This window comes from Homarus americanus, unplaced genomic scaffold (assembly GCF_018991925.1).
Source record: "Homarus americanus isolate GMGI-L3 unplaced genomic scaffold, GMGI_Hamer_2.0 scaffold48393, whole genome shotgun sequence".
NCBI lineage: Eukaryota > Metazoa > Arthropoda > Malacostraca > Decapoda > Nephropidae > Homarus > Homarus americanus.
The window spans coordinates 263,289-278,027 of NW_024720684.1; the positions used below are offsets into that span (position 1 = coordinate 263,289).

Below are 14,739 nucleotides of genomic sequence, written 5' to 3' on the forward strand. Positions count from 1 at the left end.
TTACAAGACATTGATTCTAGATTCAAATTTTGGTATAATATGAATTTAACTTTTTCATATGTAATTTTTTTTTTTTTTACGGGAATTAGCCAATCCGGGCACAGGTCAAACGACCCACAACGGAGCCTGGGGGGCGAAAAAAAAGAACGGAAAGAAATTGAAAATAATGAATTAGTAGAAAAATAAAAAATGAAAAGTCAATAAAATTACGATCATAACACAGCTGATACGGCATTATTATAGAGAATATTTTGAAAACAATTGTTACCATTAATATGTAATATTTATGAAAGTTCTGTGATAATAAAATGTGGCTTTCTGATAATTACAATATGTAATTCAATATATGGACGTTTAAACTCGTTAAGTCTCATGAGCCCACAACACCTGACAATTTTAAAGTCATAAAAAAATTATAACATTTTGAATTACGAAGAGACATTTAGGTGACATTATGGTTCAGAAGGCATATATGATGAAGCAAACTTTTTTCTGAATGTCATTTGAAGAAATTTGTACCAAACTATGAACACGTAGGATTAGTTTGTCCAGATCCGTTTTATGATGATGTTGGAGAACCAGATGTATTTGAGTATTAAAATATTGACATTTTCGTTTCTGACGTTAAGTTGTGTATGTATTGTGGTGGAGGGGTGATAACGCGTAGCTGTGGCCATACCAACGTTTTGTAGGAGGCTTATGTAAACTCCCGTGTAATAAGTATAGGCCCCTTCACCATAGACAAGAGACTTTGGATAATTCAAGGTATCATTTTCCATCATGAACTGTGAGTAGATGTTGTTTGCTATTATCTCCCTCTTTTTTGCATAAATTTTGTTTATTTTTTTTATTTTACACGTGATTTTATACACTGTGTTGTTCTGTACATAAGCTTAGCGAAACTATTATTTTTCTGGTTTAGGTGACGTATTAGATTGTGACATTTACATTTACAACAAGCCTAGCCCAAAACCTGCTCCTGCGCATGAACCAGTTAACATACCAAGTCCTCGCTCCTCCCACAGTTATTGTTATAAATACCCTGACGGAGGCGCAACTGACCACATTCTTGATGAGCTGGTAAGTGTTTTGCTAGAAGTTTATTCAGTCACGTAAAACATACTTGAGTTAGTTTTAGAATGAAGAACATTGACGGTTAGGTAAAGTTTATTTTCTGCTCCGATCACCGTGTGTGTGTGTGTGTGTGTGTGTGTGTTCATTGTCTAATTATTTTCTCTCCTATTAAACAGCCAGAATGAGGACTCTAGTGGTGGTGCTGTTGGTGATGATGACTGGTCACTACGCCTCTGGGGACACTAACCTGCCGCCCACACCCCGCCCACAACCCACTGCCCTCTCTCTCCTGCCCCGCCCACAGGTACGTATCCGTGGATTCTTAAGTTGTTGCGTTAAAGTGAGTATCATCTGCCGCTCATTGACATACGATATAATGTATACAGCCTTACTCAATTAGGGTCAGTCTGATTTTTATGGAGTATAATTTAATTTAAATTTTTTCGCCCACCATTCCAACCAAAGGGATGAATCGGAAAATCTGTCCTTGGTAATAATCAATTAATACCGATACGTATGAAAAACGAAAATAAAACATTTTCTCGAGCTATATTTTAAAATTAGATCCAAGTGCCAATTTTTCAGTTTGGGATTTCTTTTTCTTTTTTCTTTCTTTTTTGGACAACTCGTACGGGAATTCACTGGAGTCTATACTAACAGTTTACAGATACAGTATTTGCCAACTGTGTAGCCACCCGAGTGACTAACAAGCTGATCAGTGACGAAGAGAATAAAGATATTTACTTCACAAAACAAGAAACTTAGGATAACCTGAAGATTAACCTCAGCATATTATAATAAAAATAATAATATATATTCAGTAAAATCATCATACATGGTTACAAATCAATAGTTTCTGAGATAAGTCCTCCCCAATCTCAGAATCTAACCAGAAATTACATTGAAGAATGGGGTCTTAGAACTAACAAAAAATACTGATTGAATCTATAAAATTACCGAAATTCGTTTAGAAGCAACAAGTAAAATACTGTAATACCGCACAGCGAACCCCATTTTATTTTTTTTTAAATCTGATCAATATCATGGGCATTTTGAGGCCATTTTAAAGCCATGTACGCTTGACATTAGGAGATATTCTGAGGTTAATGGTAATTACTTTTTACTATACGAAAACGTCTGAGTACAATACTGCATTAACGAAAAAGTATTGAAAATTTTCTAATGAAAAGAGGGGTCCGGATCCCCCTGGATCCGTCCCTGCTTTTCTTGGCCAATGAATCCTGTAGCCACATGTAATATTTTCTGGAACCCCCCAATCATCTTTGATCCATTCTCTTTCTCATCTCAAGCAAAATGACGACATAATTACAACCAAGTAAAAACCATTTCAGAGTTGGTAATTACTGACGTCACACCAGTCGTTAATTTTCATAGAAAACGAATTTAAAAACTCTGCAATTTCATTGTGTTTTGCAGTGACCACTGTTGTAGTTTAGACAAATATGTTAAAAAGTGGTTATTTCTAAATTAAAGCTAATCTAACCTTAGTTGATAAAAAACAGAGGCGGCCTAAGTGTTGTTAGAAGACCGCACCAACCTAACCTAACCAAATATCTTGTAGACCGCACGCTTTATCCCCAGCAAAATGAGGCAGCATCCTTGAGCCAGCTGCTGACGACAGTGGTCAGGGAGGATCTGAGGGACTGTGACCTGGTGTTTGTTGCTGATGGAAGCCTCCAGTGGCAGGAACCTCTCCACCAACTCCTCAAACTCCCCAATCCCAGACAGGTTATTATTCTTGTTTGTTTCAAGTTCTCCATTACATTTTTGAGTACTGTACAGGTGTACATGTACAGTATATTGTCTTTTGTGTATTTCTTTTTCTTTTTCTTGCAAATATTTGACCGTAAATTGTCTCTGGCTGGACCTCTAAAGAGTTCCCCAGTGTCCTGTAACCCCCAGTCAAATTTCATCCCAATAATGGGTAATGTATAGCTACATAATACAGGTATTCTCATACAAGTTTGTGACAACATGAGTAAGCCTGTGCAGGTCTTGCTTTAGCCAACAGTGAATAACAGAGAATGGACCGTCTGACTTATAAATCAACAAGTGATGAAGATGATAAATTAAAAATAAAGTAAAGAGATGTATTAAATGGAAGTGTCAAATATAATTGTTCAGTTATTCTGTTCAGTACAGGCATAGGTTGGGGCATAAATAATTACAATGCCATAAAAATGAATACAGGTGCATGTTATGAGCAGTTATACAAGGTGTTAGAATGTAAAGTCAGAAGCAATGTTGAGTTGAGGTACAATGTACAGTACGTGCAATATCTTACAGGTCGTACACGTCACAGATTCTGAAGACTTTGAACGGGTGGGTATACTGTCATCAAGTTGTCAAGGAAGGGTTTTCCTGGTAGATGATCCAGCTCTTCTTCTCACTTATGCCAACAAGAGAGAATCTTCCTGGGATTATTCTGGCAGGTGAGGCACAAAGGGGGTTTTAGGTCTTCATTATTAGTGGGTACAATATTTATCATGGCCTGAAACTTATCTTAGTGGTGTTAACCTGTCAGCTTTAATTACTGTACAGGGAACCTTGACTACAGTTGTGTGTGGGGGGGAGGGGGGGGAAGACGGCCACTAGTAACTACGACCTTGTGTCTAGAATGGCTTAAGGCAATTGAGTCCCATTGAGTAATGTGAGGAGGTCTACTGGGGTATGTGATGCACTTTATGAAAGCTTCCTATTCTTGGCAAGCAATTTTAAAACTGACCTGAAAATCTTTTACTAATATGATGCAGGTTACATTCCAGTGTAAAACATCATACAAGTACTGTATTTTATGCTGCATTTTGCAGGTGAGGTCTTTTTGGCTTATATGCAGTTTGATAACATAAAACCCAGTTTTGTGTGATTTGCAAAAATTACTCTGTAACGATCAAGCCATTTGTGGGAATACTGTACTGAGCATGGAAGTGAATGATGTCAATATGTAGTGTTGACACTTGGGTCATACACAGAACAGCTATATTTGGGTAAGTTAATTCATCAGACACTACTGAATATACAGTTTGAAATTTACATTAAGACCCAGTGAAATATAGACCAGATATTTTCATTCCATGATCTAAACATTTATTACAATGTTGTGGGTCAATGGGTCAGTCTTAAGCCTCGGCCTAACCTCAGGCTTTCAATTGGCTGAGCCATGTCAATATTGTTATTATTATCCATTATCTTTTTTTCTGATTAAATAAACTGTTTCAATATCAATAATTTAAGCAATTGGGGACGAGGCCCTTTAAGACATATTAGGACTGGGTGGTCCCCGACCCTAATGTCAAAGGCTGGAGACTGAGGCTTGTTTGATCAGTCACCTTTTATGGGAACAAATAATTAAAACCATTTTTCTTGTACTAATTTCTAAATCTTGTTCATAATTCCTGCTGTTTATGGAAACTTCAGGCAGGTGGTGGTGGGTTTGACCAAGGAGCAGCTGAAGGACTTAACACTAACCAAGAGTGGTAGAAAAACGCAGCATATTGTGGGAGTGGTCAAGGTGAGTGTGGGAGTGGTCAAGGAGGGTGTGGGAGTGGTCAAGCTGAGTGTGGGAGTGGTCAAGGGGGGTTAGCGGCAAAGAAAAACGACTTGAAAAAAGATTCATTGGGTAAATTACACTGACAAGAGTCTGGTAAGGAGGCAACGTCATGTGGGTTCATGGCTCATAGGTCAATGAAGATGTGTGAAGTAATTAGGGTGAGAATTGGTATATTATGCTGTCAAAGTCTTCCGTGAAGGATTCATACTCGTATACTGGTACTTTAATTATTTCACGTAGATTCAATAAAAGCATATGAAACAAATGGCAGGTAGATTTCTTGGCGGATTACGATATTTTGGATATTAAAAAAAAATCTTTGAATATTTGTTGTAAAGTGCCTCTCCTGATACAAATATGTACCCAGTAGATATAAATTTTCTGGCTAACATTTTTTTTCCAGTCTGGGCTTCTAGGAACTTTATGGCAGGTGTATAGGAACCAACTATACACTGGTGAAGAAGTGATCAATGTTGGCACCTGGCAGCAAAATAGGTTCACCAGAAAACGGGACCTTTTCCCAGACAAACTAGCTAATCTCCATGGTGCTGTTTTAAAGGTATGTAATTGTGTTAGCTACCTTTTAAGTAAATGACATGCACGTAGTTTCCTTTCGATACTAGGAAGGTTTTGGTTTTGGTTTAGGGAGAGAGAAGCCTTCAAATAATTACTGTATACGACGACTACAGTACATATTTTAGTGTAATAGCACTTGAATACACATTTTTTGACAAATAGTAAACAAAAAAGCAAATGTGGGAATCTAAATAACTGGATATTGTACCGGTTTTCTCTCATGGACTAAGGTTGGTTTTATGAACTTATAAATAGTGAAAAATGTACTGATGCAAAAATTTCATATGTAAGAGTACCAGCATAATCTACCAATTTCTCCACACTTTAAACACTAATTACTTCTCCACAGGTTGCACTTTTCCATTACATTCCAGCCGTATTCATTGAACGGACAGGTAATGACTCTATAGTGCATCATTATGGTCGAGACGTGGATATTATCAAGGTGTTGTCCAGCATCCTCAACTTTACAATAGAAATCCTAGCAGTTCCTTCAGGTAAGTTTAATTCTTACTTGTATCGCTTTTTTATGTTCTGGACGAAGGCATCAGAACACAAATTCTTTTGCAGATGACACTAAACTGCACAAAAGTTCTGAAGCCCTTGGCCAATCAGGTGCCTCAATTGGTCATCAACCTATTACAAGTGCGTTTTGAGTCCATAGCTCAGTGGGTCACAAAGAACCACATTACATTCATTGACACCAAGACACAAACTCTTACCATTTCTCACAAGCAAGATCATTTCTAGCCTCCACTTTTATTCAGTAACCACCATTATACCACCTATCAATCTTTATTCTTACTGTAATTAAAAAAAACTCGCATGGAATCACCCAACTCCCTAAAATTATAAAAAATGCATCTAAAATATATGTCCTTATTTTGGGTTTGTTTCAGTTGTTTTTAGTCAAATTCTCTACCCTTTACATCTATCCTCGTGTGCTGCTGTCATGTGTGGGATGATACTCAAGCTAATGCTATTCATCTTATTACTGATCAACCCCTTAACTCATCCTTACCTCCTCTTCATGTTAGACAAACCATTCCTTCACTTTTCCTTTAATACTAATATTTTCATCTTCATTGCTAGATCCAACATACCCTGTAAATCATCTGTTTTCGCGTCACTTTTTTTTTAATATAAAGTTTGCTACCCTCTCATAATCATCTTAACATCCATGTACTACATTGAATGACTCTTTGAATGTAAGGCACCCCAGTAGTTCCACCTATTCTTAAGTATCTAAATTATACGGTACGTTGTGTACTATTGCTCCAAAAAGTATCTTTATGGAGGGTCCGAGGATTTTCAAAATGAACACCGTGATTACTGATGTCTCGGTAGTGTTATTAAAGTCCTTCACCCATTGTCATATTGTCTCATACAAAATCGTTAAGATACTTTTTGGAGCGAGTGTACGTGTGCTAGGTACAGTAAGCTTAAACTTGATTATAGGTCATTTATCATTTACTGTACTATATTGTACTGTAACGTGTATTTACCTTAGTCCAGCAGAGAGAGTTCAACAATCAAATAATGAATCTGATATTGAGTAAGACTTTGTAATCTGTTTCTGATTGTTTCTGAGAAATGATGTTAAATTCGCCATTTTTTTAATATTCAGAGCTGTAAGTCCGAAGTGGAATAATCCTGAACATCGGGTTACTTTTAAGTAACCCAACAAATATATTTTACTAAGCTCCTATTCAAGTTTGATGAATTCATTTGTCGGATAACATAAAACTAACACGATGTATGGGATTCCTCTTCGGACTTACTGCCCTGAATGCTTAAAAAAAATGGGCTATTATCATCTGTATGTGTTGGTGTTTTGCAGATGAACTGTGGGGTGAGAGGCTGGACAATGGCTCCTATAATGGAATGATTGGCTTCCTCGGCAGAGATGAAGCTGACATGGGTTCTGGCAACTTATACATGTCATCTCATCTGGGCCGCCTGAACCACATGACCTATACTACCTCTACCTTCACTGATGTTAGAAAAGATTTTATGCTCATCCATACACACCGACCTTATGATATGCATCAGTGTACCTATGTTGTGAACCCTGTTGTCTCTGTTAAGTGTTTTTGTTTTGTCACTGATGCTGATGATGATAATATTGTAATGCAATTCTCCGTTAGCCAGAACAATTGGTGCAGAACACTACCGAGAATGAGAGATTTTTGGGTAACGAGTCGACTCTCAAACCCAGAAAAAACCTCATCCCGGAAATTTTTCTGGGTACTGGGAAGAAGTTCTCGAAATTTTCTGGAAATTGCGCTCTATGTCATCTCTCAGACCCGGAAAAAATCCTCCATCCCCGGAATTTTCTCTCAAATTTCCAGAATGGTGCATTATGTCATCCCAAACCATGAAAAATCCCCCATCTCTGGAATTTTTCCAGGTACCAGGAAAATTTTCTTGGAATTTCTGGAAAATTCACCTGATTTTCACCTCTCAAATCATAAAAAAAACAGTACTTTTTCGCACTTAATTTTTTTTCCTGGTTTTATTTACAGTATAATATATATATATATATATATATATATATATATATATATATATATATATATATATATATATATATATATATAATGTTCATTATTAATAACCAATTATTATGTGCACTGTAGTGTACTGTACTTTACACTCCGGTGATTTTGGACTGTTGTCATTGAACTACATGTACTGTACAAATACATGCATCAACCACTTAACTGGAAAAGATTATTCTTTAAGAAGTTTTCTTTATATTTTGCAATTATTCATTTACAATTTTAGAGTAACTTATAAATACACAGTATATTGTTCTACAGCATAGCGATTTTTTTTCCTTCAGTCATCATGCTTCATGTCATGGGTGGAGCCACCACTACCCCGATGGCAATCACTGGCACTTCCCTACCAACTTGAAACCTGGCTGGCACTTTTAGGGGAACTACTTCTCTGTTCCCCTTTCCTCTATATTCTGGCCAAAACCACCAGTATGAGGTAAGCGACAATGTTCTGTTCTCAGGGTGCGTGCAGAACTAATCATTACTGGAAGTGGTGACCAAAAAATGTAATTTGTTTAATTTACCGAATGTTTGTCTAATTTTTCGCAAATACTATTTATTGTATCAATAATTATTATTATTATTAATATATATATATATATATATATATATATATATATATATATATATATATATATATATATATATATATATATATATATATATATATATTTCGTGATATCCCTCCTTGCTACCTACAACATTGAGGAAAGACAAAGTTGATAAGTTAAAATAACGAGTGAATAATCTAGGGGTTGAAATACGTGGATGCAACAAGTAACGAGCACTCACACAAAAATCACTGTTATCGTTACAAATAAATTTAAGTTACGAAAGGGAGAAGATTATTAAATAAACTGGGTCATTTAATAACATTCATATTATTAAATATTGATTAATATACTGTAGGTAATTAGGAACATTACACAAGCGAAACATAAATATGCAATTATCAAAACACACCAGAATATTACCCGATTATTATTCTTACTTTAAATATTAAATACACATACTATATACAATATAAAAACCTGATAGAAATGGCACCTCAGGTAGCATGTTTAGGATGCGATGGCCAACCATAAGGAACCAGGGATTACAGCCGTAGTCCACTCCCATCAAACCATCACGAGCAGTAGTCCTAAATACAGATCTTCACCCACACCCCGGGAGAAGAAGTACACAGTACGCCGCATAGAAGAGACTGAGCTTACCAGGCAGACACACTTGCCACGATACCTCGGTTTCATCGTCGGATAGAAAACTGGTTCTGATCGGTGCTCACTGGGGGTCGAGTAGCTTCGTGAAGCAGTTTCTTCTGGTGTCAAGTTGGAGCAAGTGATGTAGAAGGGGAATCACAATATATATATATATATATATATATATATATATATATATATATATATATATATATATATATATATATATATATATTATTTTTATTCGATATTTGGATTATTACTTACTCAAATGACTCACCACTTACGGTTTTTCAAGGTCACGTTTTGGTGTTTGTGTGTTATTCTGTATGCAGTTAAGTTGTTAGATACTAAATTTGAAAAAAAAAGTCGATAAGATGAAGGCCTAAAATCTTTTTCTCTCAGAATCGGAATTAGAGTAAAATAAGGAGTTTTGATTGTGAGAAACAAGTGTGGTATAGCAAGGAAAGGTGTTTGGGATACTTGTATATAATTGAAAGTAAAAGAAAATGAGGAATGAGTGAATAAATATAAAGAGAAACAGAAGTGGATTAGATTTTGGAAATATGAAAGAAGTAAACAAGGTGATGGAGAGGAAGTTATTGTTATTTTTTATTGTTTGCAGGGGAGAAGAAGAACTTTCAAACTTCCAGTCAGTGACATACAGTAGCCTTTATGTCTTTGGCATGCACTTTCGCCAGCCACAGGGACAGTTACCCATTCGTATTAACACACAGATCTTTTTGGCATTTTTGTGGTTGTACGCCATCATTATCACCACAGGCTACAGCTGCAATCTTACAGCTTTCCTCACGGTGACGAGAGACCCACCAAGAATTGAGACAATCAAGGAGCTTCACGAATCAAAACTACCTGTGTTTGGTCTTGGGGATTATTTCAAGCTTTCAATGCTCCAGTCAGTGAATAAACATGTCAGGGTAAGTACAGTATACTATATTTACAAGTTTTGGGTGAATTTTTTGACAATTTTGATTCAAGAAAGAGGTTAATAGATATTAAAGGCAAGAGAGAAACAATGGTGATTGGATGCAAAACATGAATGGTGTGTTGGTGGTACAGCAGTAACGTAAGCAGCTTTATCTCTCATCAGTATGCCAAGGGTTTGAATCCTGCTTGGCCCTGACACATGTGAGAAGGGTGTTATCCAGTATAACCCTACCAAACACCACAGGTTTCCCGGACCTCGGTTTCCTCTTGTACTAACACTGGAAGCAGTTTTTATGGATATGTTAGCACCCTTGACGTCTGTGTTTATGATTTAGTTCCTTCCAGAAAAATTTAAATCATTTTAGAAGTGATGATACTCCAACATTACCTGATGTATTACACAAGGCCTGTTAAACAGGCCAACTTACTACTAGTGATACTGTAGTAGATAATATGTAAAAGAATGACGCAAGATATTTACTTTAAGTTTTTTAAGTTATTGTTCAGTAGAGCAGGTTCTGACTAGAACCTTAGTTTGGCTTTCAAGGCCAACAGGAGATAAAAAATGGTAATAAATCTCATCAAATAAAACATAAATGGTGATTGATGTGCTGTTGTCAGATAAACCACTTGTGTGTGGGGTCCTCTCTGTGTTGAATATAATCATCTGGCATTAGCCACATAAAATATCAAAAGTGGCATCCCTGTAGTGAATAAATTAACATGTTTCATTGGTTCAGTATAGTGAGGTTTGAAAAGTAGAAATCACCTGGGTTTTTTATATAAATTGAAAATCATATCTTAGAATAGGGGTAAAAAGGCAAAACTTTGTCAGTTGAATTTGTGTTTTGCAGGGTCTTGCTGATAAATACGTAGCAGTCTTTGATGTTTCCACGATTGATAGAAACATCTTGCATGGTAAGGGTGTTGGTATCCAGGGTTACAGCTATATGAAGTACGTTATAAAAAAGGACTACACATCAGCCAGTGGTCGTGCCAGAATGAGGATCTTAAAGGTAAGAATTTTTAAGGTAGACAATGAGAGCTTTAGACATAAACCTAGAAACTTGATGTACAATTGGTCAGTAGCGTGTGTATGTATTGTGCTCGTGATCACACCCACAAAACCTCTGTGAGAGCTTATACTATCAGTGATCTTTAAAATTTTGACTTACACTACTGAGTGTTTGTTTTGATTTATTTATCTTTAAAACCCAGCATCAGAATGTGTGTCAGCAAGTATATCACCTTGTTCACATTATTGACCTTTGAGTTAAAGTAATCTACGTCAGGCATGGTGGTAGATTGGGTCAGTCATCAGAGAACTGGACAGTGAGACCCACAGTACTACCACTGACCTATCTTAAGGGGTTCAGAGCTGGTGCAATACTGTTGTTGAGCTTGTTTATGTGTGTCTAATGTTAATACAGTACTGTGTCAATGAGACCACAAATCACAAGTGCCATGTCACCTAGTATTAACATATACTGTATGTACACAAGTACAATGAACTGGTGCACTGGAGGCAGTACCTCCCTCCGATAAGCTTACTTGGTATTATCTACCAGTCCTTTGATTACGCAAATACTAAATTGGCATTTTTGGCAGGAATGTTTTGCATCTCACGCTATTACCGTGGGTCTTCAGAGACACTCACCACTCAAGAGGAAGTTTGACAAAGTCATCCGCTGGATGGTGGAAGGTGGCCTTATTGATCAATGGTTTTTAGAATCAGTTGATCTTTCCATACAGGTGAGTAGTCACACATGTTATTGCAGGATCTTGTTACTTTACTAATTTGGACTTGACCATTGAAGTAAAGTTCTGCAGCAGCTGTGTAAATACAGCACACTCAAATCCTGCTCTGATGGTTGTCGGTTTTTGCCTGGGGCATTCCCATTTCACCCAGCTGCAAGTTGATACATATATCTAACTTTACAGCAGACACTGAAGGTGGTCAAAGTGCAATGTTGGCCACTCTGCCTCTTTTTGTAGTGAGAAGACTTAGACTACCATATATTATTTCTGTATATACTCTGCCCCAAACACTTACGGGCCTCTTTCACTTTCAATAAAATAAGCCAAAAGCTTATTACGTACCGTATTAGTATAGTGATTGGGAAGGAACAGAATAACAGTACATTCAATGAAATATGCATCAGTATAAGAGACAAAATGTAAGCAAGTAAAGGCTAACATTTTGATGTTACAATACAGTACTATATTAATAATAAAGGTGATCTGCATGATATTTTCCAAAGGTTTAGTGATAGTTTGACTCACTGGGAAGGGGAAAAATGGGGATGAGGTGGCATGTTCCCAATGTTACATGTAATGAAACTAAAAATTTTGGAAAAACATTGCAATACTCTATTGTGACTTAGAAATAAAGAAAATCTAATATAAAACTATAAAATAAGAAAAGGATGAACGTACGTGTGGAGGCAGTGAGGTCGCCAACTAGCCACGCTCCCTCCTCTTGATGCAGTGTCCCGGCATACGCACACACTCTCATGTCTCATAGCCAACTGGTTGACTGCCCAGCTAAACTGTGTCGAATCCAGAGTATGGTTTGAGTGTAGGAGCTGTATTTTGTAGATAAAATATGTTTTATTGTATTTTATGATATGAATTAATTCTATTGTTTATCATAACATTTTTTATTATTATTTTTGACGTATGCAATTTTACATTTGTTTACCTTTTGTTCACTAAAAAAATTTAACTCCGAACTACATCGTTTATATAAAAGTTTGGTGTTAATAAATTAATTATTTATCTTCAAAACCATTTATAACAAACTTGTTTATTAAATTATTATTACTAGGGAGTAGGGAGTACAGTACTATAGTCAGAGTTTACCACCCTGCCATTTCAACCTGTTGTTTGCCCTCAGTGCTTTGCTGTTTATCCCTCGTGTACCGATGATTTTGCTTAACGTTAGGTTTTCAAGAACGCAACCCCATCATTAAATGAAGGATACCAGTACCCAAAATTACTTCCAATTTTCTTTTTTACATTGTAAGTCCTCAAAGCCCAGAAAAAAATCAAACGGACCACTGCATTCATCAGCTTGATGATAAGCACAAGTTTCCCCCAGGTCACACAGTCACAGGTGACAAGGTGAGCCTCTAGCCACCATCCTCATTGTTATCCACTGAACTGAACCATTACAGTACAGTGTGTGTGGACACACTCTGCTTCTCCGTAATTTTTAACCATGTGCAACAGTCACCAGTTCCCATCAACACCTCAAGATGCCTAAGCATCCTTCAAGTACTACCACTTGAAGCGCCAAGAAGTCTCACAAAACTTTCTCCATGCGGACTGAGTTTGAGATGTGTGGCATGATGGTCTGGCGGTGGTCTCTTTTGAGTAAAGTAATGTCTTATAGAAATTTACATACTGTAAAATTGTTTTTTGCTGTTTTCGTTTTACTTTCATTCAATATCTCTACATTCCATTACCCCCGTGTGTATAGCTCAAGATACTGTATAAAGAAAATAAAGTTAGCAATTTCCAGAGTTTTTAACACAAATTTACTGATGTGATTAACGTTGATGGATTCTAGCTTGGGTAATAGGAAAAATGAGTACGGTAAACAGAAAGTTTTTAGGAAACTGTATTAACTAGGATGTTTGTTGTGCCTCCTGCATTTTACTATTGCAGATTGAAAAAAGAAAAAAGAAGGCTCAAGGAATTGGAGATAGTAAAGCTGAAGACATGAGCACTGCTGGGAGTGAGGGGGTGATTCCTCTTGGCCTGGACCACATGCAGGGAATCTTTCTGATCCTAATTATTTGCTGTATAATCTCTATCTTAGTGTTTATGGCTGAGTTTATGTTGGTAGAAAGAAATAGATCTTAAATAAGTTTATTTGGGCTTGATTGAAGATTAATTTAGCTTTAAAAAAGTCAGCAATATTATTAACTCCAGTGGTTGATTTCCTTAGAATAAAGATGCAAGGGGCAAAACGGAGCAGAAGAAATTAGTAAAAATATCTATGTAGTGAATGAGTTTCAAACAGTCCTAAGTAAATTCATGCTTGCTTTGCTTTTGCGGAGTCTTCTCTTGAAAACTGCAATGTGATAATTTTATTTTGCCTTATATGTTTGTAGGACTGTTTGGGTAACTAACTAGTCACAGCAAGAGGGTTAATATTCCAGTTAATGTATAGAATTACTGGTTTATTTGCACAGTAGCCACCAAACCTAATCCCAAAGTGGTAATTATTATGATATTATGACAAAATCCATCTCAGCAATCAAGGCCAGAGCTGCAGCCCATATTTCAGTGCGTAGATTACAATTTAACCTATTTAGACATACATTCTTGGGTAGTTGTAATTTTTTTTTTAAGGTTCTATCTGAATGTTAGTAATTGATGGAGAGTCTTCTTTAGTTCTTGATTCCAGCCACCCTATTTATTAAGAAATACAATATGCTTAACTGATTAGTGATTAGTATCTAAAAATTGAGTCATAAGATTGTTTGAAAAGATAAGTTGTATTTCATGACACTTGTATACTTGTACTGTATATGGAACAAGGAAATCAGTGAATGCTACTTGTAACTCTTTATAAGCTTTGTGTATTTTCATCACTAATATTTGTAGCAGGATGGCATATACTGTACAGTAACTATAATTGGTACTTTTACCATTTATTTTTATCCTGTATGTAATTGTAGTAACTAATACTAAAAAAAATACCACATCTTAGCTAATGTTTCTCATGTTCATCAAAATGTTAAAACAGAAAGTGTCTAAGATTTAAGTATTTTTCTTCATCCAATATCCCTGCCACGATACA

At 36.3% G+C, this 14,739-nt stretch overlaps 1 protein-coding gene across 2 annotated transcripts; it reads left to right on the forward strand.

Moving 5' to 3' along the window:
• Positions 1-1,256: 1,256 nt before the first annotated feature.
• LOC121860687 (glutamate receptor ionotropic, delta-2-like) lies at positions 1,257-14,698 on the forward strand. 2 transcript variants are annotated; one of them, XM_042357963.1, is made up of 12 exons: positions 1,257-1,378; positions 2,677-2,823; positions 3,382-3,527; positions 4,513-4,606; positions 5,049-5,204; positions 5,571-5,718; positions 7,062-7,303; positions 8,067-8,218; positions 9,607-9,919; positions 10,784-10,945; positions 11,538-11,681; positions 13,599-14,698. In XM_042357963.1, the coding sequence occupies exons 1-12, from the start codon at positions 1,286-1,288 to the stop codon at positions 13,794-13,796; spliced, it is 1,995 nt and encodes a 664-aa protein (XP_042213897.1). In that variant the 5' UTR covers positions 1,257-1,285; the 3' UTR covers positions 13,797-14,698. The 2 variants fall into 2 exon arrangements, with proteins under 2 accessions (XP_042213897.1, XP_042213898.1); XM_042357964.1 differs by having other exon boundaries at positions 7,062-7,219.
• The last annotated feature ends 41 nt before the right edge of the window (positions 14,699-14,739 follow it).